The sequence below is a fragment of the Osmia bicornis genome, chromosome 7 (genome assembly GCF_907164935.1).
Source record: "Osmia bicornis bicornis chromosome 7, iOsmBic2.1, whole genome shotgun sequence".
NCBI lineage: Eukaryota > Metazoa > Arthropoda > Insecta > Hymenoptera > Megachilidae > Osmia > Osmia bicornis.
Window position 1 is genome coordinate 2,754,648 of NC_060222.1, and position 20,510 is coordinate 2,775,157.

Here is a 20,510-nt window from a genome sequence, read left to right on the forward strand (position 1 = left end):
TCGAATGAAATTCAAACAGGATAAAAAAGAAAATAATCCTTATCGTTATTTATGATTTATCCAGTAGCCATAAAAACAACCCCTTTACACGCCATCTGTTTTTCATAGAAAAATAGCAACACAAAATTCTGAAAGGATAATTTTAAACGGCGTGTTATTCTATCAAACTGGCCGCAATATGTAAATTCTAAAGGTAAAAGATATCCGCTGATAAAACTAAATGGCGAATTCGATTCAAAGCGGAAAACGATACACTACGGTGCAGAATTTCGATGGCTCGTTGAATTTTTACGAATAGCGAACGACGTGTCGTAACGTACTCGTCTACAAAAATAAAATCCTGTACGGAACAAAGGGTAAAAAAAAGAAAGAAACAACAGGAGGGAAAAACGTAACGCAACCATCGCCACGAGAGGGATGCAGATATAAATGGAACGTCGATGTTCCGGTGATTTTCGCTTATCGTCAGAAGCGTTACATTTTTGTAAACTGACTTATACGTTCGATGATAAGTCGGTGCCTTTGAAAAAGGCTCCTCTTATCGGGATACAAGAGGAAGAGAACGTCGAAGATGGATGACCGTTTTGGGAATAGCTTTTTTCTAAATAGTGTTTTCCACAGCCCCGTGAAGAAATTTTTATTTTTATTTTCCTTTCATTCAATTCAACTTCTCCTGGGGAATTCAGGAAGGAATTAAAACTTCTGAAGCTTGGAATTATAAAGCTACCTTGGTTTAAAACCTGAAATTTATCCTAAATAAAAGGGCACTGGTAAAAGAAATATTTTCAGAATTTTTTTCAAAAGCCCTAGGACTGTAGCTCCCTTGAAACCTTCCATTAATCCAACACTGGAGAAGTTGAAATTGTCGAATAATTGAGTTTCTTAAGTTAAAACACGACACCCTGGTCGTGTCTTCGTTATCAAAGATGGCTAAAATTTCTTGACGATGATTAATCGCCTCGTAAAGGTTGCTGAATTGTCGGTCGAATCTTATTACTCACCGTGTACCCGTCGTAAGTCCACGAACCAAACTTCATGAAGCAAGTCTGCTCGTCAAAGGGAAAGTACTCCACGTTGATCTCGCAGAATGATTTATAGATAGCCGGCGGTTTCCACACGACCTTTCCCGTATGGTGCAAAATCGCCTTGGTCATAATGGTCACCTCGTAGTTGCCATCGGCGCTGAAAACAAAATTAATGTCCACCCTGATTTATGTTGCCATGATATAATTTTTTTTTTCTTCGTCCACCCTTCACCCTCGTTAGAAGGCGACTTCAATGTAAGATCAACGATATTGCCTTTTGCGTGTCGTTAATTAATCTCTTGATTATTAAGCTGCAAAGCAATCTGAAAGCTAACTGGTGGAATTTCAAATGACTTCAACAATTATTCCAGATGAAAAGTTGAGAACTTTGAAATTTTTCACTTGGAAATCTTGAATTTTTATTTGTTAAAAATATTGAAATTTCTTAATTCAACAAAAATTACTTTTCTCACGCGATGTTTCAAAGGATAAAATTTCAATACCTCTGTTAGGAAAATTTCAGTAGCGCGTCGAAGTGCAACGCGACGACCAAGATAAGAGATAAGAAAATCCACGGAATAAACAATGAAGGTGAGCAGGAAAAGTGCACGTTCTAAAGGCTACATTGGATGCTGGGGAAACAGTGCTACCGAGGAATAAACTCGACGAGGTAATGCGGTTGGATTTCTAATATAATACGCGCGACTGCAGCTGCAGCTGTCGTTGCTGCAACTGCACTTGTTGCGCTATATTCGCAGGAGCTCTTTTATTATAAGTCGCTTACTCGGTTTCCTACCATGAATTTCCTCCTTCTCGCTTCATCGTGAATTGTCTTAAATAATTTTATCGTTGCACACTTTTAACAACAATTCTCTGTTCTTTTATCTATCACTAAAAGATCGAAAAATTTTCTAAACACTCCGGAAAAAAGAAACGAATCCAGCAACGAAACAGAATCTTAACGACAGGTGTAAAAATCTTATTTTAATGAAGGCAAACAATGACGCGAGTGGCCGGGCGTAAAATCGCGGCCCAATATCGAACCGAATTGCTTCCGCGAGCAGGAAGAGAACGGGCTTCCAATAAATTCTCTGTTGGGAAAACGCTGTTCCCGACAGCCGGTCAGAATATGGAAAATCAGTGGGAAAAGCACGTTTTGAATCTTAATATGCTGCGACTACGCTCGAGTCAGCGACAGGTGCGCGTGCTTCGCAGCGGATCGCTTCGTGGATGAATGAACGTTTGCTGGGAATTGAGGTTGCTCGCGTGTAACACGAAATAAACCGAAACGACCCCAGTTTTTTATCCAGCCCGACGAAATATACGAGGCGGGAAAACAGGTGTAAACGAATCGTTCTCCGCAAGCTGACAAAACTTATCGCCTTTCCAGATGATAACTGTTGAATACGAAATGAAATAAAATTGAACGAGAAATCTCGGCTACCTTTGGAATTTTTTGCAAACGACCAAAACGCGTGTCGCGTGTCGTAAGGGTACGAAAATTGGCCCGAGGCAGAACTCGGAAGTGGTCGTTCCCGAGAGTCACCGTGTTCAGGATTCGTCCGGGACAACGAGAACAATGCGTGGACAGGGCAATAATTTCGTGGCGAATGCACAAGGCCTGACGTTTTCAACGTCTCCGTGAATATCTCGAGCTTTGTTCTTGGAGAAACGTCGCTGCTTTTAAGTGGACGTCACGTAATTACGAACACCATAGAAGGAGACGGCCGGGAACCGTGACGGGAGACACCGGTCCTGTTGCTGGAAGAACTTTTCACTAGACGCTTTCGGGACTGAAAGATTCATTTTATGTTAATGCTGCTTCTTTGCAACTTCCACTGGCTGATTCAAGTCGGATGGACTACTGAATATGTTGGCTTGCTGACAAGAAGTTTCCTTGCGGAGGAATAATTGTGACCACGGCAAGTCTTCCGCGGACTTTCTAACGCGTTCCTAATGGTTTTTAAACTTAATATCCTACGTTGAGCAAATTTCCCGGACGCGAATTCAATTTACAACTGAAATTTTTAATAATTTACTTCTACTAATGAACATCGTTTAATTAATTAATATTCGTGATTTTAAGTACACCCTAAATGAAACTCTCAAATATAATTTTGCATCAATAACTTTCGTTAGATATTTAAAAAATGTAAAATTGGGAAAACTTTGAATTAAAACTGCGGCTCTCTCCATGGTCCGTCGTCTAAGAATTAATTTTATAAAGTGTTGATAAAATCAAGTATATTTATAAAATTTTGATAAAATAAAACAATCTAAACGACAGCGTTTAATTTATAACCACTGGATCTTGAAAAAAAGGAAAATTTCTGAACAGAAGTTCAGTTTTACCATCCATTTCGGCCACTCAGACTCAACAAACTCCCTAATAGTGGAAGAAGTAATTCAATATACTTGATATCGTAAAAACTTTGGGAAGTAAAGGGGAATAGTGGCGGGGTAATATCGTAGCAAACCCCATAACCGTCAAACGCAAGAAATCTCGTAGCCGGATGAAAGAGGAACGGCTGCGAAACGCGAAAGTCGCGCCAAAGAACTTTCGGATCTCTCGATTAATCATGCTTTTTTCCACCGGTCTCGTGTCGGTTCTTGCGATCAGACGCCGCGTAAATCTTGAAAGTTGACGTCCCTTTTAAGCGCTTGTCTACTCGACCGACGTCGAACACCATAGAGGAAAAAAGAAAAAATGTACATTGTCCTTTTCGCAGATCCCGACCAGGGACATTGAATTTCTCGCCTCCGTACTCTATCTCGTCTCGACGTTTTCCATTTGTTATTTCAGCGCCGGTTTAAATCACCGATTTATATCGCTGAAATTGTCAATGTATCTAACTATTCTTATCGTTCGTTTCGTCAAGGTTTCAACATTTTTTTGTAGTATTTTTATGAATCAGACTTCCTTAAGAAAAATGGCAATATATGTAGGGTAACTTTATCAATTTTAATAAAAGAATTCACAGAATTTAATTTAATGAGAATAAAATTTGCCAAATAATTCGTCGAATTTCATCCGAGTCGAGGAAAGAAAGCTTCCGAATTATTTAAAGGAAGAAACTGAAGGAAAATGGTCGAAACTCGCATTCTTTACGGCGCCGCTAAAGCAATCCAACGAATTATTCCGCGTTCCCCCGAGCGCGATATTCCGTCGGGATTAAAAATAAAACTGTCGAAATGTTGGATTCGGGGTGGGCACCCTCTCCGTTCCAGGGTCGATGCACCCTTGCGCTTGGAATAAAGGAGGAACGCGTATCGAAGTTGGGAAAGTTTAGGGGTAAAGGGGGATGAAGGACGCATGTATCTCTTCTTAAACCTTGAGATTTAGTTTGCCATTCAGCGTGACTCTTTGGGAGGAGCCGAAGGGTGGAACGTTTCCAGTGGCGTGGAAACTGTTCTTTGCTCGGCTAACATTGCTGTATCTCGTTGGATTTATAGAAATTCTCGCCAGTACGTGTTCCAATGAAAATTACTACTATGCACAGAACAGCCTTTGTCTCGATTTAATTAATTTCTTCTATAAATTTTCACAACACCCAGTTCGATATTAAAATTTGATTAAACTTGATTTAAACGAAGAACAATTTTGTGAGAATTGTCCAGGGAACGATTACTGTCTAAATAAATAAATTGAAGTAACTTGAAATGTCTATGGGTGTTCTCGAAGTGGAAATAATTTTTCAAAGAAATTGAATTCGAAGGAAATGGTCCGCGCATTCGGTTGCTACGTTACTGAACGTACCGCGAGATGGGCATGGTCGACGGATCGATATAAGTTTCGTGGTAGAACGGGAAATTCTGCAGACCGTTTTTCTCCTTTTTTCGCCGAGGATCCTAGACCGGGGACCCGTTTCAGCCAATTAAAATCGTACCGGCGATAAATTCGCGATCGCGCCAACGTAAAATACGTGGAACGAGATTAGTACGGATCATGGTTCTTTACAATTAAACTTAACGTTCCGTCGGTGCGCGCTGGTTTCCTCCTGATCGCAGAATGAAATTCATGGAGAAAGTTTATCTCTGGTTGTAAAGGATATCTCTATGGTTCCATTCCTCTCTTCAATTTGTAAAAAGAAAGGATCAAAACCATAAAGAAATTCAATTATCGGAAATTTTATAGAATCGTCAATTTCTGATCACTTTTTACACTTCGTTAAGTTTACCAAGTCCCTTTAGAGATCATCAAAGGAAAGACACTTCGTTAACGATCGAAAATGATTCTTCTTTGATCTAACAAATAGGTTTATGAATGTCGAATAAATTTTCATGAAGAAACTCGTTTGGAAGACGATAAACGACGCCTTTGCCTTAAATTTCAAATCTATCATCTTTTGCAATTTTACAAATGGGTTAAAACCCCGCTGATCGTAACACGTATCTTCCGTTCAGCTTGGTACATCCTGTTGAAAACAATGTCGGTGTAAATCTCAATAAACGATGCCGGGAAGCACGTAGAAGCTACGTTTATGACGTAAAAGCAGGAGTTATCGAGTAAAATAAATCTTTTCCTAGTGGCATTCGGATTAGCAGATACCGAGATGGATGAATGGCTTTTGGACAGTGAAAAGAATCGCAATTTTCCCGGGACACCGTCGGAATTAAGTTCGAGAAAGATTCCGTGCCATTAGTTGGCAGGGAATTTTATAAAATGAAAATTTCATCGATTGATAACAACGGCGGGTCGTTCGGGATTTTTAAATATTCAACAGGAGACCGACAGAAATTTCTATTCCGGCAGCGGTTTTATGCAAATACCGTTCAATTCGCATAATTTCGCACGGCGATCCGTGGAATTGAAAAAACGTGAAGCCGCATCTGTCGAACGTTTCGCGTTATCGGCCTGAAATGCTTCTCGTTTTGTTTTTAACAATTTACACGAAAAAAATGATGATTTTCCGCCAATATCTAAGCTTCGCGATTCCCGAAGTCGTAAATCAATTAAGTTTGAAATTTCTAAATTGCTTCGAACATCAATAATGTCGGTGGTCAGTTCGAAACAAGACAAACGAGCGGGGTGAAAAGGATCAGCCGAGCATGCTTGATTCACGAACGATCCGCTTGAAAAAGATTATCGTGGATTTTGCGCGAACGGTCAGCGATCTGTGACAATGGCGGTTTGTTTCCTCGCCACTGCCAGTCCATTTTCCTTCAGGAGCTCGAGGAAATATCGGGGCGTGCTATCAGAAAATGCGCTTCCTTCTCTCCGTGGATTTAAATTCCGTCGCGAGAAAGCTCCTTTCCTCCAGGAAATTCTATTTCCCTCGCAATGTCTTCGACGCGATTTTTCAGCCCTTCGTTTATAGGTACACAGCAAGCCAGGAGAGGAAAAAAGATAACTCAAGTTCCTTTTGATAATACTGATTCACTGATGGAACATTTAATGAGATACTAGTATCGCAAAGTTTGTATAATGGATCTTAGTAATTCGAATCGCTATAATTCCAGGCAGATGGATAGATACACAGAGATAAGGTGGACTTAGAAACTTCGTTCCAAGCTTGATTATCTTGAATGAGTTAGCTAAACGATCTTCAGTCTCGAAGGGAACTAACCAAGAACGGATAACTCTATCTCTAAATAATGGTTTCATTATCAGCTATTATAATTAAATACATTTTGACAGAAAAAGTATTCACTGAATTTCTCAGCCCTGAAATGAAATAAACTTTTGATAACCAACCTGGTTCGCTGAGCGTTTGAAAAGGTTAATTAAAACCGTTTAAAAATATTTATTTTATTACAGTTTCATCCAGCGCTATTTGCAACACTCACCCCCGTCATTCGATAACGTTGCGCCGTGTTCAGAAACCGAGACACAGGAATTAGCAATCAAGGCGTATCGCAGCTGGCGTCGAATTCGCGCGTGTTTATGCGACAGAACGTGCAGCGTCGCGTCGCATTTAGCCGGCATCAGGGCCGGTATCCGAGGGTTGAAGAGGAGGGGTTGGTATAGCGCGGATAGAGAAGCTGAGATTCTAACAGGGCCACATGTACTTGGCATATTTTAGGTCAGCCGGCACCTAGGCCGTTATAATGCGCCTGGATGTCGCCGAGTACTCGACTCGACGCGAGAACAGGGGGGGGTGAGACACGGGGTGAGAAGAGGGGCTGATGAAGACAGAAACGAAGGAGAATACTCGGTGATGCGCGCGACAGCTATGATGATAGTCGAACAGACATAGAGTTTTGTCACTCGACGCGCGGAGATAATTCGGTTTTCGGTTAGAACGCGACCTCCTTCGAGGGTTGCCACCCCCTACGAGCTCGCTCTTTAGCGCATTATTTTACAAACTTTCGATGAAGCGTGGAAGTTCGAAGCGTTCGGGGGGATAAGTTGGAGGCAAGTTCGAGGGGATGAAAAAAGATATACGCTGGAGAACGAAGGATTGAAATTATAAAAGTTTGCGTTAGAATTGAGAAACGAAGTTTCCCGGAAAGACTTTCTTTCCCGTCACCTTCCGCGATGTTTTTATATTCGCCTCGCGTCGAAACAAATTGGCTCGATTTTCATATTGAAATCCGTTCCCATTTCGGAACACCGTCTTCAATTATCAAAAAAGCAATTGATCCGGATGAAAAGCGAGAAAATTTCACGCCTATAAACGTGGAGGATCGATCGATACGAAAGGGTAACAGAAATATCGAATACGGCTGCAATTGAGTTAAAGCGTCGTTAATTTGCACGAACACAGAAGCGGAACACCCCGTTCGAGAACGAACGCGTGACTTACGAGCATTAACTCACAAATTTGATACCTCCGCGAACAGTTCAATTTCCTTTTAATTTACCGGCGGCCAGACTTGAAACACCGGTTAAAGCTCGCGTTATGCTTCACGCGTTAAATGTATTACCCTGACGCGATATAAACTGGCTGTGTTTCGAACAGAATTGTCGCGTGCCACTAATCATAAACTCAACACGTAGCTGCCTCCTGGACAGAAACGACCACCGTTGCTGCGTGATAAATTTTAAACAGCAAAGTACTGGTACACAATTTCGCGAGAAACAATTTCCAGACACGGTTATTGATATTGTTATCACCCACACGTCCACTCGTTTCGTTAGGCGATGAAACAAAGTTTTCTTTGCTTCTAATGTTTTTTTTTAAGCAATTGAATTTTTAATGCATTATTTTGTTCATTTATAACGAATTACTGAGGGACATTTCAAAAATTGCAATGGCAGCTTGCGGTAATTAATGGTATGATGGAAAAATTAATTTTTAAGTAGTACGAGTCAACGATAAATGCGACACGATGATAAATCAGGGATTGCCGACTGTAACTCCGCAATATTTTATATATTTATATAAAAAGATCGAAATGGCAGTTTGCGATAATTAATAGTACCATGGAAAAGTTAATTTTTAAGTAGTACGAGTCAACGATAAATGCGGCGCGATGATAAATCATGGAGTACCGACTACAACTCGACAAACATTTAACATATTTGAATAAAAATTTATATAAAATGATGAAAAATTAATTTTCTTTTCCATAGAATCATTAGTTCCATCAGATGGAACCCGAAAAGGTCAGATCGAACGGCAGATAATTCTGTAAAAAGCACTCGCTCACCCACGTTTGAAAACTGGAGGACAAAAAACCTTGGCTGAATCGAACAGGATAGCTAGTAATATCGAAGTCTCGTTCTCGCGGGAGAACGATCGTTGTAAAAGCGTATCAGCGGTTCGTAAAAGTGCGTCGAGCTTAATTGAAGTTCCCATGGTCGAGAGTAACGAGCTCTCAGCCAGGATCCCCGGACCCGCGAACGAGGTTTTAAACGTTAAGCGGGTGCCCCATGGAACGAGAAATTTCTCCAGGGGTCGAAGCTCCATCTCGCGAGCAGCTCTCCGGTTACTTTGAGGTCGTGTTACTTCGTTAACACGCGCGTTGCCGCGTGCGGGGGCGTGTGGCACACGCCGCGACCGGATTACCAGCGTGTCTGGGACGAGTTGCAGGCGCGGTAATCCGGCGATAATGGAGTAACGAGATTCCGGCACACGTACGTTCCTTGCATATTTTAACTTTGCATTTCACACTGTCCACGTAACAGTGGCCGGGTCATTGTACCCGAACCCTTTTACCCGTTTCTCCTATAACGAACCGACGTCTATTTATCTCCTTGATTGCACTGACAAATAGACAGCCGATATTGGAAACATTCTAACACCTGCTTCTATTCTAACTCCGGATGAATTCTTGGTACATATGTACATAGGGGAAGACTCTAAAAATCTAGGAGAAAGTTTCTAAGCCTCAGTTCTATTTGTCTAATGATACTGAAGGCCAGGAATCTAAATTCCACTACAGACAGAGGGATTAGAAACTAAACACCATGCGTCGCCGACCTTCCGGACGGATTCTTGGTATCTATTGGGGTGCATGCCTCGAGTTAAATGTAAGAATTTCTAAGTCCTAGTTCTAGAATTTCTAAGTTCCATGGGCAGCAGAGATCCATGAATTCAAAATTCATTTCAAGATTGAAATTTATCAAATACGAAGATTTCATGGATCTCCACGAGCTCGACGAATGAAAAACGCATCTCCCTTCTTTCATGCAGCTTTCTTTACGCGGCCAAGCATTTGCATCGTTGATTGCACCTCGACGCTTCGCCAGTTTTATTGGATCCTGTCCTATCTGCATCGAACTAACACACGGCCGCTTTTTCGCCCGCTATTGGATCACTTTCAACGAAAATCGTTTTTCCTCGATACAGCCAGGGCCGTGATACAGCCCTCGGGGAAATAGTTTCCATGTAATTTCAACTTTTACCCCGTGCCGCACCCTGTGAAACTATTTCTACCCTTCCTTTTCCACATCCCCTCGCGCACCGTACGCGATTCACCGCAGAATATTCGATTCATTTCAACGAGAATCAATGGTAATTATATAGTGTATGATGGTCATTAATTGCGTATCGGTAGCTGGAACCGAGCCAACGCGTTTTCGTCGCCTATTGTAGCACGTGGAAGGGTTGATTTAACCCTTACACCATGAAGTGTATACGACCCGATTGTTCCCTTTGTTTTGCAACATTGTTGCGTTAAATATTGACGCGTATCAACAAGGTACAGAGTATAAACAACGTGTTATGTAAAATATTTATAACACGAGTTCCAATATATTCCTTTATTCAATAGGCGATTGTTTTCCCTTGGAAAATGAATAGCAGTTTTTATACTTTAAATAAAGATCGAAACAATTGATTTTCACTTGGAAACATGTACAACTTTTTACATAATAGAAGCGGAATTGCAGCGAGAAAAGAAACGTTCGTTTCGAAAGGGCAAACTATCAAGCTTTCCAGACCGCAGACTTCTTTTTAAGTAACAATCGAGCCGGATCGGAACGTGCTCGAGGAAATATCCGTTTTCATTTTTCATCGACCAGACGGTTTGCCCTCGTTGGCCTTTAATACTGTATTTCGACGATTCGATTAAATCCAGCGATTCTCGATTAACCAGGAATATTGTTACGGTTATTGTCTTGTTTCGGCGAACAGAGGGCTCGTTCTTGTCTATTGCCTTTATCTCTCTACCGGGGAAAATTGTATTTAACAGGGCGAGGAATTAAATTTGATCAATGAAACCGAATTTCTTGTTGCTCTGCTTTTCACTTAACCACGGCAAATATTGAAGTTTCAATAATCCCCTGCCTTATACGCTTTTAACCGCTCTATTAAACAACGAATTACAATGTTATTATGTAATAATATTTATCGATAACACGCACCATTTCTGTTATTAACAATGAATCGTTGCATTCAATTCCCGGCGAGCTTAAAGGTTTATTATTCGAATATTGGAAATTGAAATTCAAAGAAGCCGAATTCTCTCTCTGAAAGAGAATAAAATATTTTCGATGCATCATAAAAATTCCTCCAAATTTCATTACCTAACGCCACATAATTACCGAGCAGGGAATATTGAATTCAGATTTACCAAAGTGTTATAACGTCGCGAAACAAGTTATCGATCGTTTGTTTCGCTTTCGAGTCGACCGTTTCTTAATTAAATTTCACGGAATGATCTGTCGACGTTCCTTCAGGCTCGCGAAACAAACCCTCAGCCTCGACACCCTTTATCGATCACCCGTTGAAAAACTTCCCCCAGAAAACTTTTCGTCCCTGCGAAAGAGCCTTTTTTCGGATAAACTTCGGTTGCGAAACTTTCTTTTCACCGAGACCACTTTCTTCTAATAAGTGCTACCATCGACTGGTCGCTTAATTTGCATGTATACATACAAATCACTCTCGTAAAAACGAACCGAAATATTTTGTTTCTCTCGAAAGAAACTTCTTTTCCGAGTGGTTTTCTTAAGAAACCAGTCGAAGAAACGAAACAGAACGACAGAGAGAATTCCGGCGAATCGAATACATTTAACGAACACGTTGATTGAATTGTTCTAAATTGATTGGAAATACGTATCGTAATGATATTGATTGGGCACGCAGAAATGGCGAGATCAAGACGTCGCTGTAAAGTGGGAAACTAGGGAGCTCAGAAGTCAAGTTTACCGGGTCAACTTGACTTCGATTTAATTGATACACCCTCGAAAGCTAAGGGAACCTCGCGACCAGTCGAGGGGTCGATGAAGAACTGTCGCAGAGCGGTCTGGGAAATTCTAGCTGGCTGAGAATGGGCGTTGACCTCGAAGTTGTAAACGAGAACGGTTAATCAAACGGAGCAGTCTCTCCTTGCTAGACTATCATCAAACCTCTCCAATCCGAAACTTGGTTATATATAAATTGTCATAACTTTTGACAGTCAAAATAGCCATTTAATGCATATGTACAGTGTCGAGCAAAGGAGTCTTCCTTAAGGAAAATGGAGTTACAAAGGAAGAGGAACTATCAAAATTTAAATTTTCATTGTATTATTTGATTATAGCAGTCTTCCTTTGGGAAAATGGAATTACAAAGAAAGAAGAATTGTCAAAATTTAAATTCTTGATTATATTAATATCAACCCTTAGCTGTCACTGTGGGCATTGTATACCAGCTAAGCGTTAATTGTGATTTAGAAGGAAAATAATATCATTTTTAATTATGAAATATAAAATTCAATTTTTCACGTCAGAGACCTATATACATGGGACCTCCACCCACACACTGTCAGTCTTTTCAGGGCCACTTAAGGAGAAGGGAGCACCGCCATTTTTTCTAGGGAAACCTACCATGCCTAGTACTGTACATTCCGCAATTCCGCAGTTCATGAAAAGTAAATATTTCTGAAATGTTTAGTTGCTGGAATCTTAGAAATATTAAGACGATCTCGTTAAATACCAGAATCCAGATAACTCTCAATAATTCAGTTCATCTTCGGGTCCCCGGGGAACGTCAGAAAAGCAATCGACAAAGTTTCGACTGTAACAGCGCGGCAAAGCCGTGACCAAGTTATTAAACAGCAAATTGCCTTCGACAGAGAGGCTTGAAATTCGATAAAGTGGTCAAAGGTAGCGTTGTTGAAAGGAATACGGTCACCGGGTCTCGGGGACGTCAAACGAACGACGTTATCAAAATTCAACTGATATAAACGATGCCGTATTATAACGCTTCCCTCGATATCCTGAAATCACGAACGGAATCCTTTGGATTCCATAGCCGCGACGGCTACGACTACATAGATGATTCCGTTTCACAAACGGGCCACTTCCTTTTCAAAGTCCTCCGGGGGCAACCGCGGTGAATTATTAATCAGATTCGAATATACCATACAAATTACTTTTCTATCCGTCAGCCTCGCCCTTCTGGATGGCGAAATCGAAGAGAGGCCACATTTGCATGCTGTCGGGGCTACACAAAGCTCCCGATACTTTGAGCCTTTCGAAACGCCGCCGGGACAATCGATTCCTCCTAACCCCTCTCGCTCCTCTTCGCCCTTCCTTACCCCATCGGTTCGGAGTAATTGAAACGACGTAATGTATGTCGAGAGTTTCGACTTCGAGAAGGTTCTTTATGATTTTCCATTGAACGCGTGCCGCGTCGAAAGCACTTCAATGCGTAATTGAAATAAACTCGTCGAGATCCAGACGCGTCTCTGGCTGTCAGGTTTTACGGGACAACGCTCGAGAGCACAATGAGACGTACTTGTCAGGGTAAACGGGAAAATGTTCGTGTTAACGCATTATTAATCGTACACCTTGCGCGTTATCGAACGTTTACATTGACAGGGATTATTGTTAACGTGGCAGGACACATGTTTTAATTTTTTGAAAAAAAATAACCGAAGTTAGACTGATTATTGTAATTATTTGTCTACAAAATTTTGTGTTAACTAGTTAATTTTATTTCGGTATGGTTGACGTGTATACTTGTCGTGTAAAATAAAAAATTACCATTTACTGTAAAATTTCAATAGGAAGTAATAAAAATGTCATATTACCAATAAAGCTTCTACGTACTTTTTGCAACTAAATTCTGCAGTTAACTGGTTAAATAAAGTTGAGTACCGCGCGGTGGTGAACCGTGATAATGGAATTCCGCTACCTGTCGAAGCGCGTTAATACGGGATCATCCGAAGAAATAAAGCCCCGCCGAAAGGCTGCGTAGCTAAACGCATTACCGATAAACTTCGATCGAGACAACCCTTTGGGTATCAAACGTACCACTTCAAAGTGGCATAGGAAGATCAGAGATACTCCATTGAAGCCGGCAATCCAATTACACGAAGCAAAGCAACATGGATAAACAGAAACAGCAAAGGGGGGCATGTGTGTCTCAAGTTGAATTCAATTTCTTCGCGCCGTTGAGCGCCGAGCTACCGATTACCAGCATAGAACTCAGCAGAACGCTGGCATAGGTAATTACATCGTTAAGGAAAGAATAATCAAAGCAAACTACCGTACGAAGCATCATTCCAACGGATAACTGTGAAAATTCACTTGATCCTACGAAGTTGAACGTGTTAAACTCCCCCGCGAACTTGACTCGTTAACCGAAACAATTTACCCGACCGTTTAGCCGTGGCCCTGGCCAGGCCCAATAATTGTCTCCGCTAATGGAAACCGGGAAAAATCGTCACGGGGGAGTATCGATTTCGTTTCGTGTCCTGTGAAGCGGAAGGAAGAATCCCTGACGAAGTCGACGTCGAAGAAACACGAGCCATCCGGTTCCTCGTAAAAGTCTCGTCCGTACGGTGAAGTAGATTCTATTTCTCAGAGTTAGCCGAGGCTGGGTTACGTGCGACGTATGCGGCGCCTGAACCTATCCTTCTCTTTCTGGCTGGATTTTCAAAATGGCCCCAACCGACGCCGGTGAAAACGTCACGTAGCCTGGTGGAATATTCCACGGCTAGTTTACGAGATACCGTGCTCTGCACTTCCCGCTAAAATCCTATGAAGTATGAGACGGACCAAGGTGACGGACGAGCCGGGCCAGCGTGACCCACGCCCGATACACGCTGCCCGACCACGGAGAAAAGAATGGGCCAAAGGGGGATCAACTCCGGGCCAGATTAACGCTCGGTGAAATATTATGGCTACATTTGGAACGCTCGACGATGGCACGGATGACGGTCGCCTTGTCTTGAATAATGATTCCTAGGATTTACTTGGCACCGGGGATTGTCAAGAGTATTCTAGTCCGAAGATTGCCTTCTGTAGAGAAAGGTGGTATAAGAGCACGCAGTCGATGAGAATACGTACTAAAAAATAGTTACCCCTTACATTCTGAAGTATGACAAACTCACACATACGCATACGGTTCAAATCCTTGGTTCCCAACATTTTTTTTTTTATAATGATAATTTGTCTCTTTTTGAATAACTATTACATAAAAGTGAGTGTAACACTTAGGTAGTTCCTCTTGTAAGTTCGATCATATTTTTACCAGCAATATTTTGAAAATAAGTATTGGTTTTTATCGATTGTGAATCTTCCAATAAACAAATTTTGATTAATGAAACTCCTTGCTTTGTTTTTTACAATATTTTAAATCTTAAGTGCTAACTCCTATACCATCCTACCCTAAATGTTATCAGAGGAAACTTGAGAGGATAACATTTTTTATTCCCGACGTCTTATTTCGTCGATGCTTTGATTATTTGAAATTCCACAAGTTCTAACGATTCGATTGGAAAGTCTAATGGATGACTTTTTCAGCCAGTTGAAATTTTACGCTGATGGAATAGACGTTTAACCCGCGTTTACGATCACGTTTATTGCCAGCCGGTTATGTATCCGCGATATAAATTACGAAAGCTTAAAACGAGACCGAACGTCGAGCTTTCGCAATATCCAGCGTGGGAGGAGACTTATCGAACAGCTGTTTAAGGTGGCCCTTTCCGGTTGTAAAAATAAAAATCTCTCGAACGGACAAATTGCTTCCGCAGGCCGGCTCGCAGCCGTTCGTGCAAGACGTCGCAGGGCAAATTGCTTCTCGGTCACGGTCGTATATTTTATCACTTTTTATCAGCGAAGCGACGCCTTGCGCCGTTGGAACAGCCAACGACACCTTAAGTTCACCAATTTTCTTGTTTCTCGAAAAGTTCGACCGATTCCGAGCGATATAAATTTTCGAATTTACTCCGGCAAGACTCTACTTTTATTGCGGCGATAAAACTTAATTAAGAAACACCCCGAGAGTGAAATTAAAATACGGTAACTGCCATATCTTGGATCAAAATTTAAATTTCTAAGAGACAAACTTACGGTGCCTGTTTAAAAAACTTGATTAAAACTTACTTGTTGTAAAGAACAATGTCCGGCAACCATATATGTTCCGACGGCACGTGGAGGGTGTCGACACCGCCATAATCATCCGGGTTCCACTTCAGCTTGTAATCGTTCCACTCCTGCAAGCAGAAACGGCACAAAAATAAGTCGCGTTTATTTTCGTACCTCGGTAAAGGGGATGCAACAGGGAAAATAAAATAAAAATCAGAAAAAACGATGCACAGTTTTAGAATAAGATAGAGGAACTTCCGTGTCATCTCTTTAAGTCTATTATTATTTTATAAATCGTTCAACTGAAACGATACACGGAAGAGGGATCTATGTTACAGAACTTTAGATGCTCCTTTCGAGTTTCACCGCTGGACCAAAATACTATTAAGGTGGACCCTGCAAACGAACGTCAATCGATCTCGAAGATGAGGTCGAAACTCGTCAATAGTTATCTAGCAGAGGAAGCCAAACTCCGGACAAATCCCGATTAGGTTAGCTTCTACGTCCCACAAACTGATAATTCCTTTTGAGCGCAAGAAACTTGGTACTCGAGAAAATAGCGATGCGGTAAGAGGCGTAAACTCGACTCGATTTAGTGTCTGTAATAGTTAAAACAAAGTCACCGTTTCTGTATTGGAAGAAAAATTTATTGCACAATTTTTAATTATCTAAACCCTCCGATAGAGGGTTACATTTAGGGTTTACCCTTATATAAAGAATGGAACATAATTTTATCTCGACAATAGACAACGTACATTTCAACGAAAATATCTCGATAAAATTTATAATTTAAAGTAAGAAACTTGAAACCAGTTCTTATGTTAATCCTCCCCCATAATTTTTCCGCTAAAACAACACCATTTCGCGCAATGTCCCGGGAACAGCTGACGAAAGAATCACGAAAGCTGATGTGGGGAGGTCGCGTGAAACGTTGAAGAGCACAGTCACCTGTCTGCTCGTAAAAATAAACTGCGCTGATAAACCGATGCTGGCAGCAAACTTTCGCAAACTTCCACACGCCGTTAAACGAATGCCTACTATCCACCCCCGTTCCTTTTTCCACCGCGTTCGCCATTCGTGTCATCGTTTCCACCCCATGCATCGCCGAGCGTTCAACCCCTCCGTCCTCCATCGTTCGAGGAATCCACGCAGACCGGATAATTGGCTGTTGGAAGTTCAGCAACCGGCAGGATCCAGATAGGAAAAAATAAAAGAGAGCGTAGACTCGCGACCAGCCGCGGAAACGACTCGCGAGCTTGAACCGATTAAAAACAGGGAGGAAAAGTAATTACGCCCTTCTTATTTTCACTCGAATCTTTACGGCAGTTCTTTAATTTTAATACTCGTGACAAAGAAATTTATTCTGAATAAAAGAATCCATCCTGATGGTTATTTTCACAGGGGACGGGGAGAGTTGGTAAATTGGTGTCGTTTCGTCTTCGAGGTGGCCGCAGACGGTAGTTTTACGAGGTCGGTTGTATCGAGCCGCTTGTTGCCGGCAAATCTGAATGCGAGCGTAATTTATCGCCGAGGGGTGGCGAAGTTTTACGAGTCACCAAGTGGCTCGTTCGCGTTCGACAGGAGCGAGGAACAAACGATCGCGTAGACTCCTCCTTAATCCCTCGATCTCGATGAAGGATCGATCATCGGGGATGGAAACGTATCGTTCGTGGAAAGATTGAGGAGTAAAAATAAGGGTGACAGTCTCTAGTATGCAGATTTCCAAGGTCCCCGTCTCAAAAGTTAAAGAATCATCGATTATCTTGAAAACGAACGAACCTACAACTTCGGCTATAGAAATCGAAAATCAAGCGAAGTTTTACTTCACGATTTGATTTATGAATCTGCGCCAACTGTCGTACACAGTTAGCGGAAGAGGATAATTCATCGAAGGACTGAAAAACGGGCGCTTTTCATTGGACGACCGTTAAATGGCAATTTCGAAAGTCAAACGGAAGGAAGAAAGAAGAAGGTAAAGGGTATTGAAACGTTTCTATCGTCGGTGTAGTAGTATCAAAGGGTCGGCAACAGGATAAAACATCCGGTCCGACGTAATTTCAGTAAAAGCCGTTCCTTCTGCGTTTACAATTATTAAACAACCGTTTCGCGTGCCGAAAGCAACAGAAAACCGCGCTGCTTCTCGTTCGGGAACAATTCTTTATATTAAATTCGCAGCCGTTTCCGCGAGCTCAGGATAAAAAGGTTAAAGGGAGAATAAACCGGAAGCGCGGTAACAAAGAACGGTTCTCGTGTCGAATTAAAACATTTCTCTGCTCGCGTGTAACAGCAAATTGTAAAGCGTCTATACACAGTCGAAAGGAATTCTTTATTTACCCTTTCACAGTCGATGCACGAACTTCAGGAAACTCGGCAAGTTTTGAGAATCCTAACGAAAACACGTGGACAATTAATAGCGGAATTAACAAATCTAATAATTATTGTACGTAAGGATTTCTCAAAACTTTCCGCGTGACTGCTGCATAGTTATAGAAATTCTTCATTTTCCCCATCAGATTTGATAATTTAGGAGTCCTTAGATTAGAAGATAGAATTAACTGCGGAGAAATAATGAAGCGTGGAATTAAACGAGAAAGATTAGTCAGCAGTGAAGGTAGGAGACACCTTTGCCAAAATGACGGCGATTCGTCGAAAGGAACATCAACGGAGAAGCCGAGAACTTCGTTATCCATCACGTCTGCCAGAGTCAACAGGACTAAAACGTTTCCCGGTGTCACTCGAGCGGCGTACGCGCGATTGTTTACCTACTCCTCCAGCATCGGCTGGAACTTCCGAAAGAAAGTAGGAGCCTCGGCTTCCTCCGCCGTCCCAACAATGCCAAACAATTCGCGGAGGCTGATAAAAGACAGCCACTTCGCTTGGCAGACGATCCTGGCCAAAGACACGATTCCCTCCCACCTCGTTCCTTTTTTTCTCCCGCTCTGTGTTACATCCTGTTTCCGCTTTCGGGGTCTGAGGATCGCGCGGAAAAAGAGGCGCGAGATCTATTGACGCGGACAAACGATCGCGAGCGAGCCAAGGAAACGAGAACAAGAGGAAAAACCAACAGGCTGACGGCCAGCTGTCGGTGGAGAAAATTGAGAGAAATTAAAGTCAATTCTTGGCACCGGCGATCATGGTTGTCGTTCATTTTTCTCGTACGGCAATTAGTAAATTAATTTCTGATTTTTACGGGTTTCGGAAATTTTGATTAACATTCGAAGCGATCCACCGACCTACCGCGAAAGCAAAGTTCAATTACGAAGGTTGATGGAGACCCCCGGATCGGGGATTGGTTTCTTGTTCTGGTCGGAATTGAAATTGAAATTGAAACGGGTTTACAGAACGGCGGACAAGGAGGAGGGCAGTTTGGAAATCGGAAATCTGATTGCTGGATGATGGATCAAAAAATCCACTTCGATACGTCAACTATGCTTGTCGATACACAAGATTGAAATCGATATCAACCTATCCTCGCGCTATGCAGCCCCGTTATCGTTTCAGATTTTTGTTATTAGTATAACAGAGCAATGTGGCGCGCAGTGAGAGCTTGTAAATTCAATCAATTTCAATGTATTACCGTTTGATTTTCACAAATGTTGATGCTGTATATACAGTCGGGGAGGAAAATAAGTGGACGCTGTTTAAAACAGAATATCTCAATTAAAATTGGACCAAATGACTATAAAAATTAATTTACTAAAATATGTGCTTTTGTCGTTTTAAAATTAAAAAATGTGAGTCTATAATGAAAATTTAAAATATGTCTTTCGTAGATTTAATTAAGTCACGTGTATGCTGAAAATTTCATCGAGATCGGTCAACGTAATTAAAAGTTATAAGTAATTAAAATTTCCATATTTTTAAATTTTTTATAAAACTATAAATAATGGAAATATTTAAATAGTCCAGTCTGTATAATAATTGAAAGCTAGGCAGCTCTATGTATAATAAAAATTGAGATTTTTTAGTTCCAATAAAATTAATACAAATGGAGATGACTGATTTTTACTCCCAACCCTTCAATTAGAGAAATATTAATTTAAACGAATGTGTTATAAAATAAAAATTGCAATGAAATTGTGCGGACTGAAACAGCGAAAGATGGAAGAAAATGAAAAACTTTGAAGATGAAAAATTCTGAAGCAAGATTGAAGTTCGGGAAAGAAAGTTTCGAGGGATCGGTGTGTGTCAATAAGGATCTGCTAGCATTTCGCGATTCGGATTTCGTTGTCAACAGGCACGGAATGAAATTTGTCTGCTTTGAAATTCCAAACCGCCCGCGATCTCGCAGAAAGTGGAGATCCCGTCGGTTAAAGCGACGCTGCTACCAGCTGAATTTCTCCATTTTCCTACCCCCTTTCCCTTCAATCGTTGCTTTGTCCAGCTATCGTTATCCGAGAAAGGAAATCGCGTTTCCCTCGTCGAGCGACTCTTTCTCAAACGTTTCTCGTTCGCCAGGAGGCATAAGCTTTCTCCCCTGTCTTCTCTTCCTGTCAACCTCCCTTTCTCTCCCCGGAGAATCGTTTTACGAACCGAGAACGTCACGGTTCGTTAACCTCCGACACCAAATGCGATAACAGGGAAAATAGAAACGCGATCACATATTTAATTTGAACGCGTGAAATTATTAAACTACACGCCCTTTCATTTCTCTTCCTTGCAAATTTCAAACTGATTCGTTATAGAAAAATATTTTACATTGTGAAAGAAAGGGTTAAGAAAGCTGGATTATGAAGAAAAGTATCGTGGTACTTACTTGTTCCACCCAAACGTTCGTCGTCATGATCTGGTTCTTCAGGTTC

The 20,510-nt window shown here is 41.4% G+C and overlaps 1 protein-coding gene across 1 annotated transcript in view; it reads right to left on the bottom strand.

Moving 5' to 3' along the window:
• Window positions 1-20,510, bottom strand: part of LOC114873391 (acetylcholine receptor subunit alpha-like 1) — a 94,543-nt gene that overhangs the window by 17,104 nt on the left and 56,929 nt on the right. Inside the window, exons 3-5 of the mRNA XM_029181670.2 lie at window positions 20,465-20,509; window positions 15,727-15,836; window positions 1,002-1,182 (exon numbers count right to left, since the gene is read on the bottom strand). Of these exons, the coding sequence (XP_029037503.1) occupies window positions 1,002-1,182; window positions 15,727-15,836; window positions 20,465-20,509 (336 nt within the window). The remainder of the gene's footprint in view (window positions 1-1,001; window positions 1,183-15,726; window positions 15,837-20,464; window position 20,510) is intronic.